General features: G+C 49.2%; 1 protein-coding gene across 3 annotated transcripts; it reads right to left on the reverse strand.

Annotated features, from left to right (window-relative positions):
* Positions 1-13,855: 13,855 nt before the first annotated feature.
* Positions 13,856-18,298, reverse strand: KLF4 (KLF transcription factor 4). Of its 3 annotated transcripts, none has more exons than XM_082302103.1 (4): positions 17,838-18,298; positions 17,627-17,744; positions 16,340-17,498; positions 13,856-14,876 (listed from the first exon to the last, which is right to left on the reverse strand). In XM_082302103.1, the coding sequence occupies exons 1-4, from the start codon at positions 17,840-17,842 to the stop codon at positions 14,701-14,703; spliced, it is 1,458 nt and encodes a 485-aa protein (XP_082158229.1). In that variant the 5' UTR covers positions 17,843-18,298; the 3' UTR covers positions 13,856-14,700. The 3 variants fall into 3 exon arrangements, with proteins under 3 accessions (XP_082158229.1, XP_082158228.1, XP_082158227.1); XM_082302102.1 differs by having other exon boundaries at positions 16,340-16,504; positions 16,589-17,498; positions 17,627-18,298; XM_082302101.1 differs by having other exon boundaries at positions 17,627-18,298.
* Positions 18,299-21,271: the final 2,973 nt, after the last annotated feature.

The raw sequence follows: 21,271 nt of genomic DNA on the forward strand, positions 1-21,271 counted from the left end.
CTCAGAGCAGGCCAACACCAGCCCTGGCACAGGCAGCCTGGCATGCCAGCAGGAGCCAGGATCTATTTTAATTTCAAACAGTCCCCGGAAATAAATAAATAAAACTTTAAAAGAAAACTCCATCAGAAACCATCCTGAAACAGATAGTGAAAAGTTTTCTTCCTGATGCATGCAAAGCCAATTAGCGTGTTACTAAATACCTGCTGGGAGACATCATCATAATAGGAACAATCGGGGCCATTTGAATAGCCAAATATGCTTTTATGCCACATTTGTTTACCTTGTAGAGCGCATCCGCGATATGCATGTAAATGCCAGAGCCTATTTCTTGCTCAGCACAGTAATCCTTCCTGCCCTCAGCCCTCAGTGCGGTTCCTTGTTTGTGCCTGCCGAGGGCTGCTGAGACTTACAACTGTTGGTTTAAGCAAATGCACAGCCTTTCGCCAACAGGAATATCCTGTTCGGGGGAGCCAGTTATATAAACTTAGCTGTGTGCTGCCACAGCAGGCCATTCCACAAAAAAAATGGAGAGGCAGGAGACCCTCACTAGAAACTTCACCACTAGCCTGGGCAGAAACACTGATTTTTCTTCAATGGCATGGGCTGTGAAAGGTTTATCCTTATTTAACAGTGGAGAAAGGCCCACTCAGTGAAAAGAGGCTGGTAAGGTATGAAAGCATCTGAGTACAAGCAAAGGCAGACAAACACAAGGCCTCCAACAAGTCTGGTTCTTACTTGAGCTGCAGTTTATCAGGGGAACAGGTCAGCATGGCCCCATAATTATACTCAGTCCTACGACAAACAGACTTCAGCCAGGGCATGCAAAGTGAGTGGGAATAGGGAAGTGATCTTTGTTCCTCTTCTAGGTGTAGGAAGCTGAAATGCAGGTAAGTTCTGGCACTATTTCAGCAAGGTGCTTAAGCCTGCATTTAATTTTTAAGCTCTGAAATGCGTGGGTGGGAGCTGGCTCCACCAAGTCAAAGGCAAAACTCACATGAAGTGGGATTTTGCCTTCTCTGAATATGAAAGTGTTTTGGGAGGGAAATAGCTTGCCTCAGGTCACACTGGGAGTCTGTGGCAGAGCTGGGAATTGACGCCAGGTCTCCAGAGTCCCAAACTAGTGCCTTAACCTGTTTTTAACTTACTGCACGCGTCCTCCCAAAACATCATTGGGCATTCTTAGATACACCAGATATCCCGGCATGACTGTAAGCCCGTCTCTTGTTTTGGCCAGCTCTGGAGGGTGAGATGAAATACACAGCTTTCATTTCATCTTCTGAGTGATGTTTGAATATGACACAAACAAAGAAACAAACAAACAAACAAGCCGACCCGGGTGCCCGATTGCGGTGTGTGAGGTACACCACTGTAGAGCCACTGTGCCCATGTGTCAGTGAAACACACAGCTAAAAGACAAGACCCTGATTTATGCAGGCAGTCTGATGCTGTACTGAGACTCTTTCCTCGGTTTCCAAAGCTGGAAGAAGGCACGGCTCTGCTGGGATGGCTCAGAAACATCCTTCAGCACCAGCGGCTCCATGCAGCCAGCTCCGTGCATCGATTCATTTATTTACTCTGCTTGATCCTGACTTAAACCGATGCTGCCAGCCTAAACTCCTGGCAAACCTCCCCCTACACAAACAGGCGGTGGTCAGCGGGGCCGGCTGCCCTGGCATAGGCGTCGATATTCGCTGAACATTTTGGCACGGCCACGGCAGCTCCCTCCGGGCGGCCGCTGGCGCTCGGGCTGGACGGGAGCTCTCGTCTCACCAGCAAAACCCGGGACCGGCAGACCTCACGGTGGCACTACAAAACAATTAATCACGGCTCGACAGGACCATCTGCTGCCGATGGTGCAGCCCGGCGAGCTCCTCATGTGCGCTCAGGTCGCGCCGCCTTCCTCGGTCCGCGGCAGGAGACCTAAAGGGTGAAGCCTGTACCTACTCCAAAACCCACTTAGTGCTTCTGGAATACCCTCAGCATTTGTTATCTGGACAGAAATGAACCTTGCCTGATCTGCTAATGCTTGGCAAAAGACTTTTCATCCAGCCTGCAAGCGCCAGCGAGAGGTACCTCCTTCCAGATTCCAGCAGCAATACCTTGCCTTGTTTGACTTATATAAAACGCTAGAAATATAAGGAAAAAAAAAGAAAAACCTAACAAGGCACAGCCCAACGACTCAAACATCTGAAAACATGATTATTCTCTGCATTCAATTAGTGTTGTGGTTCTTTGCTCCTGAAAATCAGCATATGGGTTTTCCCACCTAGGAAAAAAGGCAATAACCCTTATTTATTGCTGGAGATTCAGACGAGCCAAATTCTGCTTACGTGGCCTTGATAAACCAGGGACAACTGTGTCTCTGTAAGGTCTGGTTCAGCCAGGCCATAAAACATGTGAGTACTGCCTGAGAGGTGATGAACAAACCTCTGTTACGTGTATGCCTGCCAAAAGCAGAATGCGGGGAGGAACACAAACACACCCAGAGGTTTTCATAAGTGACTGAGGATGAAACAAGGTATGTGCAGGCATGAGGGCAGCTGGTTACTCTGCTTCTGAGAACCCAGGTTCTTTACAAGACAATCCTCAAGCAATAAATTAGTGTAGCTATCACTTTTTCTTTTTTTTTCTTTTTTTTCTTTTTTTTTCTGAAATGGGCAAAACAAACTACTGTCAAAGAGGGAAGGGAGAGATTAATTTCCTCCAATGTGTTCATGTTGGCACTGCCATGGGACTCAGACCACCAGACTTCTTAAAAATTCCTACCTAAGAGGCATATCAGTGGCAGTCAGTCAGTCCTGGATGGGCAGTTGACTCCTCTGCTGGAGGCAGGCAGTCTCTGAGAGTCAACTCTTATTTTTAAACACTATCCCCTACTCATCTGGGTGTGGATATGGTCCACCAAGTACTGCCATGCCAGGCACCACTGGCTGGTCACCCACCTGAGCCAGGGAACATCTGCAGGACCATCACCATGGCTGGTGCACAGCCAACTCAGATCTGCTTGTGTTTTTACAGGAAAGCAGAGTTTTCCCTCACTGGGTGCTGTGGAAGGCGATCTATGCTGGCCTGGCACCTGCTGAATTCAGACAGAACCAACTGTTCTCAGGCAGACCTTTGCTCCAGCCTCCAGTGCAAAACTATCCTCAAGGCACTGTCAGCTTGTCCTCACAGCCCTGAAGATCAGCCCTGCAGGACACTCATGCCCGTTGCACCAGACCCCAGAAGGACATCTCACCATGAAATACTCCACACGACTGAAGGTTGAAGTCACATTCCTTTAGAGGATGGGGCACGAGGCAGACACAGAGGAGAGCTGACCAGTACCAGCTCATGCTGCTGCTGGCTCATCAGACAGATCCAGCATCTCCCCAGCACTCGCTGCTTCTCCTCCTGCAAACCTTAGGCTGAAGGTTTGGCTCCTGGCCTTTCCAGGAGCCCTTTCCACACAGAGGTAATAAAAATAGCAAGCTCAAAAAGAGGCTCAAAAAGAGGCTCAGAAAGGGTCTCAAGAGGAATCAGTACTTCTCTATTTAGGGTCAGTGTGTGTGAGTGCCCTTTCAGCCCAGGTGGTGCCTGGAATAGTGAGGAATGCCTCAGAGACCCCAGAGAGGTGCCAAATCCAAAGATCCCAAAAGAGCTGCTGGGCTGCAATGACCCCACACTCCAGGGCAGCAGGTGTATGAGGGTACAGCCTCAACAGGACTCTATTTTCCCACTCACATGGACATGGAGACATACAGCATTGCAAAGCAGTGTTTAATGTCAAGGCACAAATCCCTTCCAAAAGCAGAGTTCAACTTTCTCTGCCAAAAGCGTATGTATTTTGTATAGATTTAATTACATGATACAGGAAAGGAAAGATTTGCCCAGATACTATGGTGATGAGTGCCATAGAAATGCCTATAAATAAATAAAAACAGAGCAAACCCAGACATCTTCAACAGAGTTTGAGGGGGAAATCCCCTCCCCCCTTCCCCCCAAAAAAAAAAAAAAAAAAAAAAACCCAAACAAAAACCCAAACAAACAAAGCCAAAGAATAAACAAAGCCCCATCTGGCAGTTTCTACTCACTCCCTCATTTTAAGGAAAGAAGAGATCACCAGCACCACCAGCACCACCACCTCTTTTTGACACAGGCCCCAGTGCTCATTTGGGCTCACTCAAGTCAAAAGTCACATGGTGGGCACATCTTTATTTGCATTCCCCAGTGTCTCCTTCCTGCTGCTTCTCATCACCTGCTCATCACCTGAGAACATATCTGTGTATACTAAATAATGAGCATCGCTGGGAACCTCATGAATTTTTATGTCATTTGAATTGGGAGGAAAAAAAAATAAAATTGAGCTTTCACACACCTCCCAGGTTGAAAACCCTGACCATGTTATACATTTTCTTCATTGTAATAAAGGAAACAAGATGAGGCCCTACAGGGGCCTGAATGGGGATGTGTGGTTTGCTTTTTCATTGCATCCCACAGACGTGAAGAGCACTTGCCAAGCTGCTGAGCGAGGCCCCGTTGTCTCTTGATTTCTGATTCCTTTTGTCATGTTTTTGAGTCTTTCATCTCAATTTCTCTGTTCGGCAAAGAGTTTTATCATTTCGCTCCCACCACAGGGCTCCAAGGACTGGATCTTTATGAGCAGCACCCAGATGAAAAGTGAGAGCCCCATCTCCCAAACAAAATTATCTGCTTGGCTCCACAGCAAAATTGCAAATTCCCTTGCACTAAATTGGTAATGTTAAATGCTGTCATTGTAATCACAGTGTGGGGGAGAGAGGGAGGAAGAGAGGAAAGGGAAGGCAAGGTTGGACTCAGGGATCTCAGGTGTTTTCGAACCTTACTGATTCTGTGATTCTGTGAAAGAGGGAAAGAAAAAGGAAGGAAGGAAGGAAGGAAGGAAGGAAGGAAGGAAGGAAGGAAGGAAGGAAGGAAGGAAGGAAGGAAGGAAGGAAGGAAGGGAAAGAAGGGAAAGAAGGGAAAGAAGGGAAAGAAGGGAAAGAAGGGAAAGAAGGAAAAGAAGGAAAAGAAGGAAAAGAAGGAAAAGAAGGAAAAGAAGGAAAAGAAGGGAAAGAAGGGAAAGAAGGGAAAGAAGGAAAAGAAGGGAAAGAAGGAAAAGAAAGAAAGAAAGAGAAAGAGAATAAGAAAAAGAGAGAAAGAAAGAAAGAAAGAAAGAAAGAAAGAAAGAAAGAAAGAAAGAAAGAAAGAAAGAAAGAAAGAAAGAAAGAAAGAAAAAGAAAGAAAGAAAGAAAGAAAGAAAGAAAGAAAGAAAGAAAGAAAGAAAGAAAGAAAGAAAGAAAGAAAGAAAGAAAGAAAGAAAGAAAGAAAGAAAGAAAGAAAGAAAGAAAGAAAAAAAACCAGCAGACCTACCATACTTCAGAGAAGTATCATCTGCTGTAGCCCAGAACAGCTCTGGGTTTGAGACATTTGTATATGAAGGGGGAGGAAATCAGAGCAGCTGTTACTCCATCGAGCACTGCTGAGCCATTTTGGTTGCCTGTAAATTTTCCTCCTACCAAGCTCTCTCCTGTTTTCACATCCCTGTCTTGGGAGCCATGCCGGCAGTGGCAGGGTGGACCCTGTGTGCCTCCAAGTGCTGGCTGTCAGTCCTGCCTGGGAAAAAAAGAGTCACAGCATTTATGCTGGGAGGTCTTTCTGCCATCACCTTGCTCCCAGTAGCCAGGCAGTGCAAAGTAACAGGCAGAGAAATACTGAAAAAGTCTGCTGAGTGACTTCCCTGTGCTTCCTTCCCTGGGGAAATTCATGCACCAAGTTTTATATATGATATACATCTGCAGAGGAAGAGATTTCTGACTTGTGCTCCTGTGCTGCCTAGTGGGATGCGTTCATGGACAGTCAGTATTTATTTCAATTACTAACTTGAGCAGAGTTATTAAATGTAAACTGTGGCACCTTATGTTTAGCACAAAATAAAATGCTGGGAGAAGCCAGTCAGAGAAAACCTCTGACTTAACACAGTGGTTTGGCCAATGTTTAAATCATTCCTTTGCTCTGTATTCTCCCATACCTCCCTTCCCCCTGCCTCCCTCCCCCCCTCCTTTGCCTCGTTCACACACAGCTTCCAATGCTGGACCCTGAAGATTTGGATCTTAAACTTTTTCAAAGTGCTACCTATTTATATATAATGCTTTGGATTTGCTTATGCAGTTCATTTGCATAGCCCCAAATCAGCATAAACCCTAACCTCATCTTACTGAGGGGATTTACCTGCAACCAAACGAATTTGGTTTGTTAATGAAGTAGTCGGATTCCCAGACAGCCCTGATACACCTTGATCACTTCTTAGAAAGAGATTTCTCTCACCTGGACTGAATTTCAGTACTCAGTACAAAAGGACACTGAGTTTTTGACACTTGCTGTTCAAGACCTAGGACACAACAGGAGGGAAAGACGTGCAGAAACAGGGTTTTGAAAGTGTAATCAAAGAGAAAAACCTGGAGCTAGATTTGGGCCAATAAACATTGCTGTGGTCAGTTTCCCTCTACACGTAACAGTAAACATAACAGTAGCAAATACGCAAACCCCACAATTATTAATAATGCCTCAGTAATAAAGGTGTACAAATAAATAATGAGTTATTCCAGCCTGTGTACATGTTTAGGTACGTGAGCTGGAAAACACTTTGACAAACAGCGTACTCATGAATCTTTGCAAGATGTAACAAAGAAAATCCTGAAAAGTTTTTTTTCTGTTTTGAATAAAACGTGACAAAACACCCATCCTTAAACAAAAAAAAAAGGGATTGATGGGTAGGGGCTTCTCAGATGTCCTGGAAATCAAAAAAAACAAAATAACCAGTAAGCCAAAACGTCATAAATATTGACTGAAATATCATATTATGCTATATATCCTGGAATTCTTCCAGTCTACAGTAGACTGGATTAATTCATCCATATGTAAAAATCTCATATTTACTTTCTCTTCATGAATTCATTAAAAAAATCAACCAGCATCAAATCCTTCCAGCCTTTGGTAGTACACAACAAAATCAAGGCTGATTCAGAGCTGGAGGTTAGATCCTTTCCTTCTCTGTAGTATGTTGGAAAGGGGAAGCAGCAGGAATCTGGAAGGCAGCAGCCTCAGAGACTACAGAAAATAAATACTTTTTTTTTCTTCTCCTCCCCACCCATATTTTTAGGCTAGTCCATAATTAATCACGGAACTCCTTGCCACAAGGTCCCTCAGAAGCCAGAAGCTCAGGAAGGCACCGAAGAGGATCAAATATTTATTGAGTAAGTGGAATCTGCAGAGCTACAGCATAAAATAAACACAGGTTGGAAAAGCATCTGTGCTTCTCAGGCTCCTGAGCTTGAACAAACCTGTAATCAGGGCTCCCTGGAAAGGAGTTTTCCAGGGAGAGCGAGGTGGGATCACCCCAGAGACACCCACCACAGGGCTACTTGTGCCTTTCAGCCCCATTTCTGGCCAGTGGCTGCAGCAGAACACCCGTGGCCGGACAGAAGCGGCCACTGCCCTGCCCTGTGCTGCTCTGCTCCTCCTCTGCACCACAATTATAAGTTGTTCTCTTTGCACAGGAGGCCTTGGCAGTGAGTTTTACATTGTGAACATGGGAACCTTGTCAAAGCAAATGCTGGTTAGAAGGTGTTTGCAGAAGGAAGGTAGTCAAACATCTTGTACAGGTGACAGCAGCATTGTAATATTCTCTAAAGCTGCAGAGAGCACGAACAGTTACTGGGGAGGCAGGAAGGCTGAAAGCGGAGAAGTTGTTTTGCTTCCCACTGGAAAGCATTTGGATATTTTGAAACACAATTAATAATCTGCTGCACAGCCAACAAATTCAGCCATCCCTCGTCAGGCAGGGGAGTCTGTTGCTGAAACGGTGTGATGTGGGAACTGAGAACGGACGGCCAAGCCTTGTACATCGCAGCGCAAAGACAAATGCATCCCTTTGGGTAGCCTCCTTAGGTTGCCAACAGCATTATTGAATCAGTATGTTTTGAGTCTAAACTCAGGATAAAACCCCGTCCAGAGCTTGGAAAGTAAATCCCAACATGCTTCAGTAATTGCCATCGGTGTTGCCCCTAGTACATTATCAACGTACTAACTCACAATGTTAATTTTTATCAGAAAAGAGGAATGGATGACTGATGCTAAGCCCCCAAGAGATCCGCCAAACTGGAAGACCCTATATGAGATTTGGACAACAAAAGGTGCTGACACCATGGCACTTTCCCAAAGGCCTGGTGTGTGAATCAAACTCATGCAGAAACCGCGAGAAGCAGCTTTTCACACATGAGAAAAGCCCTCTCTGCAGAATTGCTACATGGCAGGAAGCGCAGGGTGGACTCAGTGGCAAAAGCCCAGAGAGTGAGGTTTTCCCACATGGCAAGCGCAAGCCTGGTTCCTCAGGCCAGCAAAATTAGGGAGCCTTCCCATGCCTTTCCAGGGGTGGAAGGGCAAAGCACACCCAAAACTCTGCTCCTGGCATCCATGAGGAATTCCGTGGGGCTCCATCCTTGGCCCTGTGCTCTTCAACATCTTCATAAATGACCTGGACACAGGACTGGAAGGGACACTGAGCAAGTTCACAGATGATACAAAATTGAGAGGAGCTGTTGAGTCGCTTGAAGGCAGGGAGGCCTTGAAGAGAGGCCTTGACAAATGAGAGATGGGAGATCACCAACCGTATGGAGTTTAACAAGGGAAGGTGCTGGATTCTGAACCTGGGATGGTCCTGGGGGCCCTGGTCGATGGCCAGCTGGACATGAGCCAGCAGTGCCCTGGAGCCAGGAGGGACATCCCTGTCCTGGGGGCACCAGGCCCAGCATGGCCAGCTGGGCCAGGGAGGGATTGTCCTGCTTTGCCCTGGGCTGGGGCAGCCTCACCTGGAATATTGTGTGCAGTTCTGGGCCTCACAGTGTAAAAAAGACATTAAACTGTTAGAGAGTGTCCAAAGAAGGTTGTCAAGATGGTGAAGGGCCTTGAGGGGAAGCCATGTGAGGAGCAGCTGAGGGCACTTGGTCTGTTCAGCTGGAGGAGACTGAGGGCAGAGCTCACAGCAGCTCTGCAGCTTCCTCGTGAGGGGAAGAGGAGGGACAGCTCTGATCTCTGCTCTGTGGTGACCAGGGACAGGATCCAGGGAATGGCCTGAAGTTGTGTCAGGGGAGGTTTAGGTTGGGTATCCAGAAAAGGTTCTTCTGTCAGAGGGTGGTTGGACACTGGGACAGGCTCCCCAGGGAAGCGGTCAAAGCCGGCTCTGTCAAGCCTGACAGAGTTCAAGAAGCATTTGGACAACACTTTTGGGCACATGGTAGGACTCAGGCAGGGATGGTGCTATGCAGGGCCAGGAGTTTGACTCGATGATCCTTGAGGGTCCCTTCCAACTCAGCTCATTCTGTGATTAAATCTGTGATTCTGTGATACTGGGATATGCACAAACAGAGTCTGATCACCATCGAGGAGGCTCCCATAAAATGAACCCCTGTGTGCTGGTGGTGTGGCATTTCCTGTCAGATCATTCCTAACTGCTGTGGCAGTAGTGGGGTAAATAATTCTGGTTAACTGCGGGATATCTGTTTTTAAAATTAAAGACCTTCAACCAAGTAATATAGGGAAGCTGAACTATTTTGTTGAATAAAGCCTGAAAGTTTAACAGTGGAGAACTTGAACGGCAAGATTTAAGCAAGCCTTAGCTTGTGCTTGATAAACAAGCACGCTGTACCCAAAGCAAAACCATGCAAAACTTTTCAGGGTTGAAGCAAGATGGCTGCAGTGATAGCAGCACATGATTACCCTTCTGCTCACCCAGGTTTCACAGTGAAAGCAGCTCGGCATGTTCCGTGTTCCCTAAAACTTCTTCTTAATTAGCAAGTCATGAGGTTGACCCCAAGCTAGCCAGGTCTGTGTGAAAATCACCATCTCGGTTACAAAAGAAGTCACAGCTCCAAGAGTACGGAAAACATTACTGAAGGGAAAAGGTGCAGCTGCCTAATGCCTCTTGTGAGTAGCTATTAGGGCCGCCTGTCTCCTGTAAAACTCTGGGAACGCATGCTCTAAATATAGAATAAACATTAATAAAGCACAAACCATTTTTTCCCCTCCCGTCTTTCACACCATTAAGGTTCTAGCCTTGAGGGCTCACAGGTATGCATCCAAAGGTGAAGAAGAGACTGACAGACACCTATATGCATCCAGGGTGGAGAACAAGGCTGCAGAAACACCACCACCGCCCACTTCCACGCTGCAGAGACAATTTCTGCACTCGGTGGCAATGCCTTCAGCAGCAATGAAAATGTTCCCCCGGTACAGTCACGGCAAGAGCGAAGGGCAGACGGAACGTGAGTCATCCAGGTGTACGGCAGACAGGGGAATGTGGGTGTGTTACCCTGTGGCTCCAAGCCAGTGTGACCTCAATTAAATTTCGGTGAATGATGGGCCTTCCCCTCTTTTAAGCACACACTCTTCTCCTCGGTCTCCAGAGATACATCCACCGAGCCTAAACACAACTATTTAATCTGGGGAGCTCTCCAGGCAGGCCTGAGTCAACCTGTGGTGGCCCCGGTGGTGGTGTTCCTCTTCCTCTCCATATCAGTTTTGCTCACCATACCTTGGATTTACTTCCTCCTACCAGCTCCTCTGCCACATCCAGATCCCTGCCAGAGTCCTGCGGCGTAATCACTGGTCTGTCTGTCCCCAACTTGCAAACCATTCCTATTCTCCTGCTGCCTTAGAGCACGCAACCCAATCACACTCAGGGGAGGAAAGCCTGGGACAGACACAGGTTAATTTGGAAATTCTTGCACTCAAATGCCGTTAAAAGTGCTTGCCAGGGACTCCAGTGAAAGCAGGCTAGCTCCAAGATCCAGCACACTCTCATAGGAAACCTGTGTAAACTAATTCTGTTGAACCGTTAGCACTCGGGGTGATTAACCACAGCAGTCTCTGATCTTCCCTTATTAAACAGAAGGAGAATGAAATTCACTGATTCATATCAGCTTAATATAAATCCTTGTGAGATTCGCAGTCGAGTTCAGCTGTGGCAGGATCTGGTAACCACTGTGGGGGAAAAGAAGACTCTCTTGCAATGCCCCCTCCATGTGACAGGGGGTGGCTGGAGCCACTTGTGCTGGGTCACAGTCAAACCCAGGCTCCCAAGCCGTGGTGTGCAGCAGACAAGTGCACAGCAGTTGCGGCTCTGAGAAGATTTTTACTCTGATGCCACTTTTGAATACTTGGCACTCGGCAGGCAGGCAGGCATGTGCCATCTTGTTTTAAACAGCTCCATCTATACGTGCTAAGTGCGCTCCAGAGCGATTTGGGCTAGGGGTGAGCAGGATTAAGGACGGCTGCAGTTTGACTGCAGAGATAACTCTGTGCTGCAAGAGCTTTTGCTTTCAGCAGCTGAAATAGTGCTCTGGGGCAGCTCTGGAGGTGCTCACCCCATGTCAGAGAGGCCAGCCCTAATAACCTCAAACCCTGACTTTAGATGCCCCAGCAAAGTGGCGCATGAGTACAGCTTTAGCAACGCCAAACAAATGTTGTGTTTCAAGACATACTTACAAGACTGCTCAGTGTTTTACATATGTTTTTACGAGATACGCTTTTTGATACATGTGTTGTTTCACTGCATCCATGTGCAATCCTGCACCTAAGTGCAACTCCAGGATGCCAGACACAACGAAACAGGTGGCAAACACAATGTGCCATTTCCAGCTCTACTTACCAGAGCACTGCTCGTGTCAGCATTTCCCCTGGAGACCTCCTTAAGAGTAAGGACTGCCTCTCATCGGTTGCATGCTCTAAGGCAAAAAGTGAGAAGTTGGCTCCTGTCCCAAAAAAGTACAGGAGTAGCAATTTTGAAATGGTTAAAGACACAGCAGCATTTCCTTTTAAATACAAAGTTACAGTCGTGTCCCTTTCAGTCTGGAAATTCATGCACGAGGACAGCTTAGTTAGGATAAGGGCAAAAAAAGGGCATTAAAAAAAAAAATCAAGTGGAATAGGGAACAATGCCCTGTTTCAAGAATGCCATTGTTCACGCAACTAGAAACCTGGGGTCCATAAAAACATCAAGCAGAAACTGAAGCTGGCTGAAGCATATAATGCCTTACTAAATGCTAGAACATCTTACAAAATTCTTCAGGGTGCATAATGACAGAACGCTTGAAAAGCGAAAGAAACCAGTTTCTCAGATGAAATCTTCACATTCCAGTACTTACAGATGTGCTAGAACATAGACCTTGCACACATGTGAGAGGTTCTGAACGGCAAAAAGGAGATCCTATACCTACCAAGTGTGCCCTGGCATGATCGGATGGGACAGCAACACTTCAGGCCCTCCAGCACACGCCAGCTTCAATGCTGACCTTGGATCTCTCATCGAGAATTCACAGGCAGAGCAACAGAGGAGGTAAAAAAATGGCTGGTTTGATTGTAAAAAAGTTTTCACATGGAAAAAGCTTCAGATAAAGGATGACTCATAACTTTAATTTAGCTTTAAATACTTGCTATTTGCAAACCAAACAAGATATTCCCTACTCCCTGTGTTACCTATAAACCAAATCAACAAAGATAGCTTTCAGTTGAACAAAGCACGCCTAGGCGATAAGGGGTGAGAAATATTTTCTGCATCATTATATTACTTACACAAACTCAGGGAGAAACGGCACCAGTCCCCACACAAACACCACATCAAAATGTGAACTTTAGTAGCATTCCAAAGGCACATTCAGACATAAAAATTTGATATTGCCACTTTTGTTTCAACTACTACAAAGATAAAAAACCCTCTTGCCTGCTATTTTTTTCTCTCAGCTTTACTGGACACTACACACACCCAAAATTCCTAGCTGACAGACATTACAAATCAGCTGAAGAGGAATCATTTCTTCCCTTTTAACAAAGAGTAGTGAGAAAAACAGGTTCTATCCACCCGGCATTAATGTGGAAATCATCTGTTTGCTACACATTCTGTAAGGCAGCTGGAACAATGAGGTCCCGAAGGAGAAGCACCACGGGGCTGGACATGACCCGGAGTGGGCTCACCGCCCCGGCACGTGCCGCTGGAGGGACGCCGGGGACCTGGCAGCAACACGTCCTCAGTCCCTGCATGGTCAGCCTTCCCTGCCTACGTGTGCATTCCTGTGGGAATCCTGGCTCTTCGCTGAGTGACTGGATTCCCAGGAAAGAGCAGGTTCCAAAAAAAAAAACCAAAAAAAACCCGGTGCAGGTGGTGGTTAAGCGGCGTTTTGCGCACGCGCTCTTTATTCTCCAAGCCAGGTTTGTTCTTTTCTCGACATTACTCAGTGGGTTTTCCTTCAGTCACACTAAAGTGGTTACCACCACTTGCCTAAGAAATCCAAGGCAATGAAGCTGGGAATCCTTCATTGCTGAAAAGAATGCTAAGGAAAAAAAAAAAAAAAGAAAAATTTGAGAATTTATCATTGGATGTGTAAGGTCTTATGTCCCAGGCAGAAGTACGTCCTCTAAAAAATAATTTAAACTCAGTTACTTTAAAAATGGTAAATTACAGTTTCACCCACACAGGTGAGATAAGTGGCAATTCAACATTCAGAGCAAAAACTTTCCATACACCTTTTTCCTTAAAAAGAGATGTTACATCAGCACTGCACTTACACAATCCTGTCTTTCAGAGTCTTGAGACTACAAACGTTTGCCACCACCCCCTCCTTGCCTTGGTAAACTCAACCACCAACAAATACCTAACAAATTTTCTTTAGCCATGTCCATGCACAGAAAAAAACTACAGCAACCATTCAGATAAAATATTATAGGTTTATTTAAAACTTATTTTCACCTTGAATATGCAAAATACAAATTCCAACAAAATGTTCATTATTACTTCGTAGTTTACAAATATACAAAATAGAAGTTTGCTTAAATTTATATTACATATTTATTATGTAAAGAACTATATAGAAAACATTTGTTCTGCTTAAGGCATATTTGGGAATAAACCATTGTACAAACTATTGCACATCGAAACCACAGTGCATTACAGACTGTCTGCATAAAGTTATTTTCTTAATAAAAAAGATAAACCAGGGTTATTCACCTGATTTAGGTCAAAATTGGCAATCGGAAGACAAAAAATAGTTCCTTGTCAGATATGCAGCAGTTTGAGAACTTTGGCTTCCTGTTTTTGGTACCTCTAGAACCAACAGTCACTAAGCACCATGAAATAGGTTTTCAAAATATAATTCTGTACCTGAATTTTTCCTCCTCTTTTAACATTGTAATGGCTTTTAGAAGGAAAAAAAAAAAAAAAAAGAAAGTACAAGACGACATGTACATCTAATATTGCATTGAAAAGGAAATTAAGGGAATGTCATTTCCCTGTGTAATATCCCCACCCTCCGAACTACATACAGTCTGTTTAACCCTGATATCCGTGACTTCCAGTCACTCCTTGGCATTCTGTAGTCCAGAAATAATTCAAGTTGGATTTACAAATGGAATGATAGAAGATCCAGTCATTGACCCCAACGTCTTTGGTTCTCTGAAGTGTATAACTATAAAAACAAAGAAAAGTTGCAATGTCCATATGCAGTTATCCCTCTTTTCCACTCTTTGGAAGACTTCACCTCGATTATCTGTAGTGCTTAAAATGAGTTCGCCCCATCTTGTGGAAGACAGTCCTTGTGCTGTAAATACTGAATCTCTGCGGCAGTCGGGGGAAAGATCCACAGCTCTCCCAAATCAGAAGTGCCTCTTCATGTGTAAGGCAAGGTGGTCCGACCTGGAGAACGCTCTGTCACAGCGCTGGCACTGGAAAGGGCGGTGGCCTGTGTGCTTTCTGTAGTGACGAGTGAGTTCATCGGATCGGGCAAACTTCCATCCGCAGCCTTCCCAGTCACAGTGATAAGGCTTCTCACCTGTAAAAAAAAACCAAGCAATGAAACACATCACTTAGGGTTTCTGTTTTTTTTTTTTTTTCCTTGTGGCTATCCCTTGTAGCACCTTCTTTCAGGCAGTTGTCCTGGATAAAACAAAGGGTGGTCAAACGCCACAAACTTCTTGAAGCAGTCGCAAACTACAAAGACTAAAAGAGCAAGGCTGTGTTTTCAAGATGTACATGTGCTACAAAATGCTGGTGTCATTTAAATCTTCACTAAAATGCTTGTTTTTGCTGCCTTGCACACGAGACTTCAGAGCACCTGAGTGTGTATTTTTGCTGGCGGTGTTACACAATCAAATAGCAACCAGAAATAGCTCAGCAGACAACGTACTTAGATAATTGCAGGTCTCAAGAATTAAAAAACAGCCGGAAACTGTTTTCATTAGCTCGGCCTGATTAAGGACTCAGTCTTACTAGTGTCTTCATTATACAAAAACCACTGTTGATGGCAAGATGAGCTTCCCTAACAATTACACACTCCCTGTCCTACACATCCTGGGGATGGTGCTGACTGGCTTGGGGCAGATGTTCACTGATCACTTGCCAGATCTTTTTCCCCCTGCTACCACTACCTGAAGAGGTAGCCTAACTACCACAGTGCCAGTCTATTTTCCCTTTCCCACCTCCTCTTCAGGAGAAAGTTTTGAATCGGGTTCACAACCCAGGGATTCCAATTATGCAAATGCCCAGGTTATTTAGTCACAGTTACGGAATGCCCACGCTGGCGAAACCCGTGCGCTGTACCTGCTTTCACAAGCTCAGTTACTGCAACTCTGTGCTCAGCTGCAAGGTTAAAGTGTGAAACTGGTCTCAGATACACACTTTGGACAGATTTTACCCCAATTCTAGCCACAGCCAATTAACAGTTAAACTCTGCTAGTGCAGGAGGAGATGCCCTCCCATAGGTGGGGAGGACATCAGAGCTGCCAGCTCCTTGGAAGCCCTTGCTCTCCAAGGGATCCATCTCGCTTTTCCCAAAAAGGGAGCAACAGCTTGAAGAGGTGCACAACCTTCCGCCCTACAGCCAGCCAAGACAGGGGAGTGTGTGCTAAGCACTTAAGTCCCTACAAAGAAAGCAGTTATCTCCGAGAGAGGTCTGCTGCCTCCTCAGAAGTGGGCCAACATCATCCAGAGCAACAAATCCCAGCCGGCTTCCAACTACCTGATAATTAGCTAGCCACACAGCAAGAGAGAAGTAACAAACTCTGACTTGGCAAGAAACCCACCTGCTCCCACATCTGAGTCACTCTGAACCATTAAGCAAAATGTCAAGCCAGTAAGTGAAGACTACACAGGACTTCACGTAGCCAAGGGGGGAAGGAAAAAAAAGCCCGGAAATCCAGCACAAAAAAGTTATGTCTTGTTGCTTTCAGCCCTCCTCCTGTGCTCAGGCCCTTCCACTGTCCGAGGGGGTCACCCTGACCCCGCAGTGGGACTAACCTGTGTGGGTTCTCAGATGCGCCTTGAGGTGAGAGCTCTTGGTGTAGGTTTTGCCGCAGCCCGCATAGTCACAGGTGTGTGTGGCCGTCCTTTTCCTAGGCCACGACCGGCGTCCCCTCTTGGGCTTGGTCTCCTCAGGCAGGCAGCTTCCCGGTGGCATCAGCTCTAGAGGCGGACAGGGGGAGTGAGCACCGCCGCGGCCAGCGCCAAAGCGGGGACATCCGCTGCCCCAGCACCACGGGGACTCACCTTGGTACTGGAGCGCGCCGGGAGGGAGCTGCTCGGACAGGAAAGCGGGGTAGCCAGGGGCCGGGGGGTACCCCGGGGGCAGCGGCAGCGGTGGGTGGCCCAGCCCCGGCGTGGCGGGGAGACAGTCTCTGCCGCTCAGCATCTCCTCGGGCCCCAGCGAGGGCGTACTCCGGGCGGGCAGCGGGCGGCTGCCCAGGGCGAAGTCGTGCTGGGGGGCTCCTCGGGGGCTGCTGCCGTGCGGCGGCGGCGGGGCTAGGGTGCACGGCGGCGCGGCCTCCTGCTTGATTTTGGGGCACATCCGCGGCAGGGAGGTGTAGGGCGCCCCGGGGCCGTCGGCGCCGGGCGGAGGGGCGGCGGGACCGCTCTTGGGGCTAAGCCCCGGGTGGCTGTACTCGCCCACCGCCTTCACCACGAACTTGCCCTGCAGGCTGCCCAGGGGCGGCAGCGCGGCCGGCGCTGGCAGGTACACCGCGTCCAGGTCTGGCCGCATCAGCTCGGCCACGAAGCCTCCCGAGGGGGACACGTCGGTGATGTCGGCCAGGTTGAAGGGCGCGGCGGACCCGGCAGCGGGAGCCCCGTCGCAGCTGCCGCCGCCGCCGCCGCCGCCGTAGAGGAGACCGGAGGGCTCGGGCCGGGGCAGCGGGTAGGCGAAGGGCCCGGCGGGACAGGGGCTGGCGGTGGGGGCCGGGGTGGCGGCGGGGGCCACCACAACGGTGGCGGCGGCGGGCTCCTGGTGCATGAGCGAGTTGGAGAGGATGAAGTCGAAGTCCAGCAGCTCGTTGAACTCCTCGGCGTCACGGCGCGGCCCCAGCGCGGCGGCGCCTTCCAGCTCCGACGGCGGCGTCTCCACAGGCCGCGCCGACAGCGCCGGCGGCGGCCGCTTCAGCTGCGACAGCTCCTCCCGCCAGCGCTGCGGGGACATTCGCACGGCTCAGCCCCGGCCGCGCCGCGCCCGCCCCGACGGCCCCCGCCCCGCCCGGCCCCGTCCCGTCCCGCCCGGCCCCGTGCGTGTCGCGGCGCCACGGCGCCGATACTCACGTTGCCGGGGCCCGCGGGCCGCGCCGCTTTCTCGCGGCCCGCGGCGCCCGCCGCGAAGGTGGCGATGGAGGGAAGGAGCGTGCCGCTGAGCGCCATCTCGCACTCGCCGGGGGGCTGCCTGCGGTGGGGAGACACAGCGGAGTCAGCCAGCAGCCGGGCAGGGAGGGCACGGAGGCCGGGAGGGAGGGCGGCAGCCGCGCCCGGCACCCACCGCATCCGTGCCGGGGCGTCCCGCCGAGCCGCCGCCGCCGCCGTGGTCCCGGGCGCCGACGCGGAGCAGAGGGAGGGGAGGCGGCACGGACGCGCCGTCCAGCCGCGCGGAGCCGGCGCAGCGCCGCCGCCGGGGCGGTGCCGCGGGAGCGCCCTGCTGCTGCTGCTGCTGCTGCTGCTTCTTCTTCTTCTTCGTCGGCGCTGCGCGGAGCGGGGCGCAGGGCGCTAGCGGCGCCGCGGGGACGAGGAGGAGGAGGAGGAGGAGGAGGAGGAGGAGGCGGCAGCCGCCGCCCGGTAACGGGGCTCCGGCACCGGCAGGGCGGCGGCGCGAGGCGTTTCCCGAGGAGCCGCGGCCATGTGGGGAGCCGGGCAGGACAGACGGGGCGCGGTGGTGCCAGTGGCGAAGGAGGGATGGATGGAAGGAGGGATGCGCCGGGCGCGCTCCGCCGCCGCCGCCGCGCCCCGCTCGGCACTGCGCGGTCCTGTCGCCGCCGCTCCCTCTTATCACCTCACTTCGCGGGCGCGCCGCCCCCGCCGCCATGGCGACGGCGACAACAAACGGACATGTGGGGAAAAGGGGGGGGACGGGCCCCGGGAGCGCTCAGAGAGAGCGGGGGCTCCGCCCCGAGCGCCCCGTGACGCGGGCGCGGGCGGTGACGCGGGCGCGGGGGGCGGGACACGGGGACACGCGCTGGGGATGCCCGCGCGCCGCGGGGGCTCCCGCACCGGCGGCGGGGTGGGAACTCCCGTCGGGAGTCGTCGGCCCCGCGTGGAATGGGAGGAGGTGGAACGGAGCATCCTGAGCGGCCGGCGGTGCCTCTCCGCCTTCCCCCCAGCCTTGCGTTTTGCTTTTTAAAAATCACTTTTCGTTTTCTTTAGTTTTTTTCCTTAACTTTTTTTCCCCCCTACTTTTTCTTTTCTTTTTCTTTTCCCCTTTTCCCTTTTTAAATTTTTTTTTCTTTCTTTTTAAAAATTCTTTTTTCTTTCCCCTTTTTGTTCATTTTCCGAACCGCCCCGACGGCGCCGTCCTTTCAATACGGCCCGTGCCAGCCCTGGGCTAATTCTCGACTCCTCTGTCACCGGGACCCAGTGGTCCGGGGAGCCGCGGCCGGGCAGCCCCACTCCCGACGGTGCCGAAGGCGCGGTAGGTGCGAGGCTGGGAATACTCCGTAAAAAAAAAAAAAAAAGGAAAAAAAAAGAAAAAAAAAAGAAAATATAAATTAAAGAAAATTACAAAACTATCCCAAAACAGAGCACAGCCCCGCGGGGAACCGCAGAGAACGGCGCGGGCTCCTCCAGAGGGCAATGGCGAGCCGGCGCCGCGCCCCGGCGCCGCGCAGCCCCGACGGGCTGTGTCCCGGTGCTCCCCGATGCGCTACGTCTCGCCCCCCGTGCGGCCGGGAGCCACGGGGGGGGACTGTGTCCCGGTCCCCCCGGCGGTGTCCCGCTCGGTGCGGTGGGGTCTGCGGGCTGTCACTCCCCCCGGCAGCCGCCCCGCTGCCCCCCGGCGCCGCCGGCCGCTCTCCAGAACTGGTCGGGCCGGAGGGGTGAAGTCGCAGCTCTGCGTGATTTGCAAACATGAGCCTGAGTAACTTAGGATGAGTAAATTAAACCCTAAAATAATAATAAACTGCCGGGCTTTATTTTGCCGAGCTGGTTTTACCGGTTTTGTGTTATGAATGTTAATTATTAATAACTTTGGCACTAAAAAGCAGAGCGGTTTGTTTTTTTTTTTTTTTCCTGCACAAAGTCCATGTCTTGGCAGAGGATGTGCCAGGAACCACCGGTACAAGAAGGATTAGCGTGGGGAGATGAAGGCTGGTGAAATACAGGACGATGCCCAAGAAGGGAAAGGAGGCACCTTCCACTTTCAGCCCTCTCAGAGCAGGTCGCAGCTGTGACTCCCATCCAGGGCTTGTGCTTTAAGACTCTCTCACAACCACTCTGAGCATCCAAACTGAATGCAAACGGTGTTAGGTCCAAACCTCCCTTCTAGCTTAGTCTCAGGAGAAAGCCCCTGATGTGGAGGTTTGCAGGTCTCTGAACATTTTTTCCCCATCAGTTGTTTTTTGTTTGTTTCCTCTTGGTGTAAATTTGTTAATTTACAGATCTCCCAAGCAATGCAGCATTTTCCTCATCCAGATTTCAAACTCAGGATCACTTGAGGCCAACATCAAAATTAAAATCACATCCCTTATTAGAAATAGGAGAATGAGAATGCTTTAGAAGATGAGTGATCTGATATCGTTGAAATAAATGCCAGAACTTCATAGGTTCTAGGAAGAGAAGGCTTGAATATTGTGGACTGAAATAACACAGGTTTGCTTTCACAATCTCATTACAATTTATTTGATTGCCATATTTTTGGATAATTCAGGAAGACATGTGTGAGGTATGTGTAAATTCATGTTAAAAAGATGTGGCCCACTTTCATCTGAGTCTTGATTTTGAATTGTGTAAATGTTGGCAGGGTGCTTAAAAAAGTGGATGTTTGCAGGCATTGGTAAGTGCAATGACAGCTGCATTTGAGCATCCCACGTAAAGATCAACACATTCTTTTTCTCACTAATGAAGCACATTAGTGATTTCCTCCCTTAAATGATAAGGACTGTGATTAAATGGTCCTGAGTGTGGAAATTAAATGCATGAAGTTTGCAACTGCTCACAACTAATGCTTTCCCAGCCTACATAACAACCTAAATGCTGTTTTCTTAGGGCAGATTTATTTTAACATGCCTTCTGTCGCCAGCTGACCACTTCTCCAAGCCTCAGTTTGCCCCAAATTTCCCAATTTTCTCTAAAATTTTCCTTCCACTAACTGAGAACACAGCATGTTTCTGTGCTATTCAAAGCCGACTTCAGGGATTGCCTAACTCAGAGAATAGCACAGAAATTGTGTGCCTCTTGCCTTGGGATGTGCAATGACATTTTTCCAGATGATGCTGTGCTGGGACAGAAAGGAGTCTGCTGCAGCCCTCGCTGTGCCAGGCTGCTGCGGCCTCTCTGTGTTTCTTCCTTCCTTAGGTGGAAGGAGGAAGTTTCTTCCACATTTACCACATCTCACTGTGGGAGTGGGGTTGCCCTAGATTTGCCACTGGTGCTGCTCACCCGTTTTGGCAGGAGAATTATTACCTGATGCAGACAACTCGTATCAGTGGCCAAAGTGTTGAGCAGAGTAAAAACGACCGAGTGAAAGGCCTTAGTGTCCAGCCTGAGTCAGTGCTAAACTGGTCACCTGTGTGTATAAACCACAAAAGACAGAAAGAAGCCAAGGAAGGCCACAGGTTTCTGGAGCAGAGACAGTCCTCAGGAAATGGCATCACACATTAAAAAGCATTAAGAACATCAACAAGAAGGAAAAACAGTAGAGTCGATTGTGCCTGAAACAAAGACCAATCTGTTTATCTTGATAATGTTTATTTTAAAGCTTAAGTT

This window comes from Coloeus monedula, assembly GCF_965178545.1.
Source record: "Coloeus monedula genome assembly, chromosome: Z".
Lineage (NCBI taxonomy): Eukaryota > Metazoa > Chordata > Aves > Passeriformes > Corvidae > Coloeus > Coloeus monedula.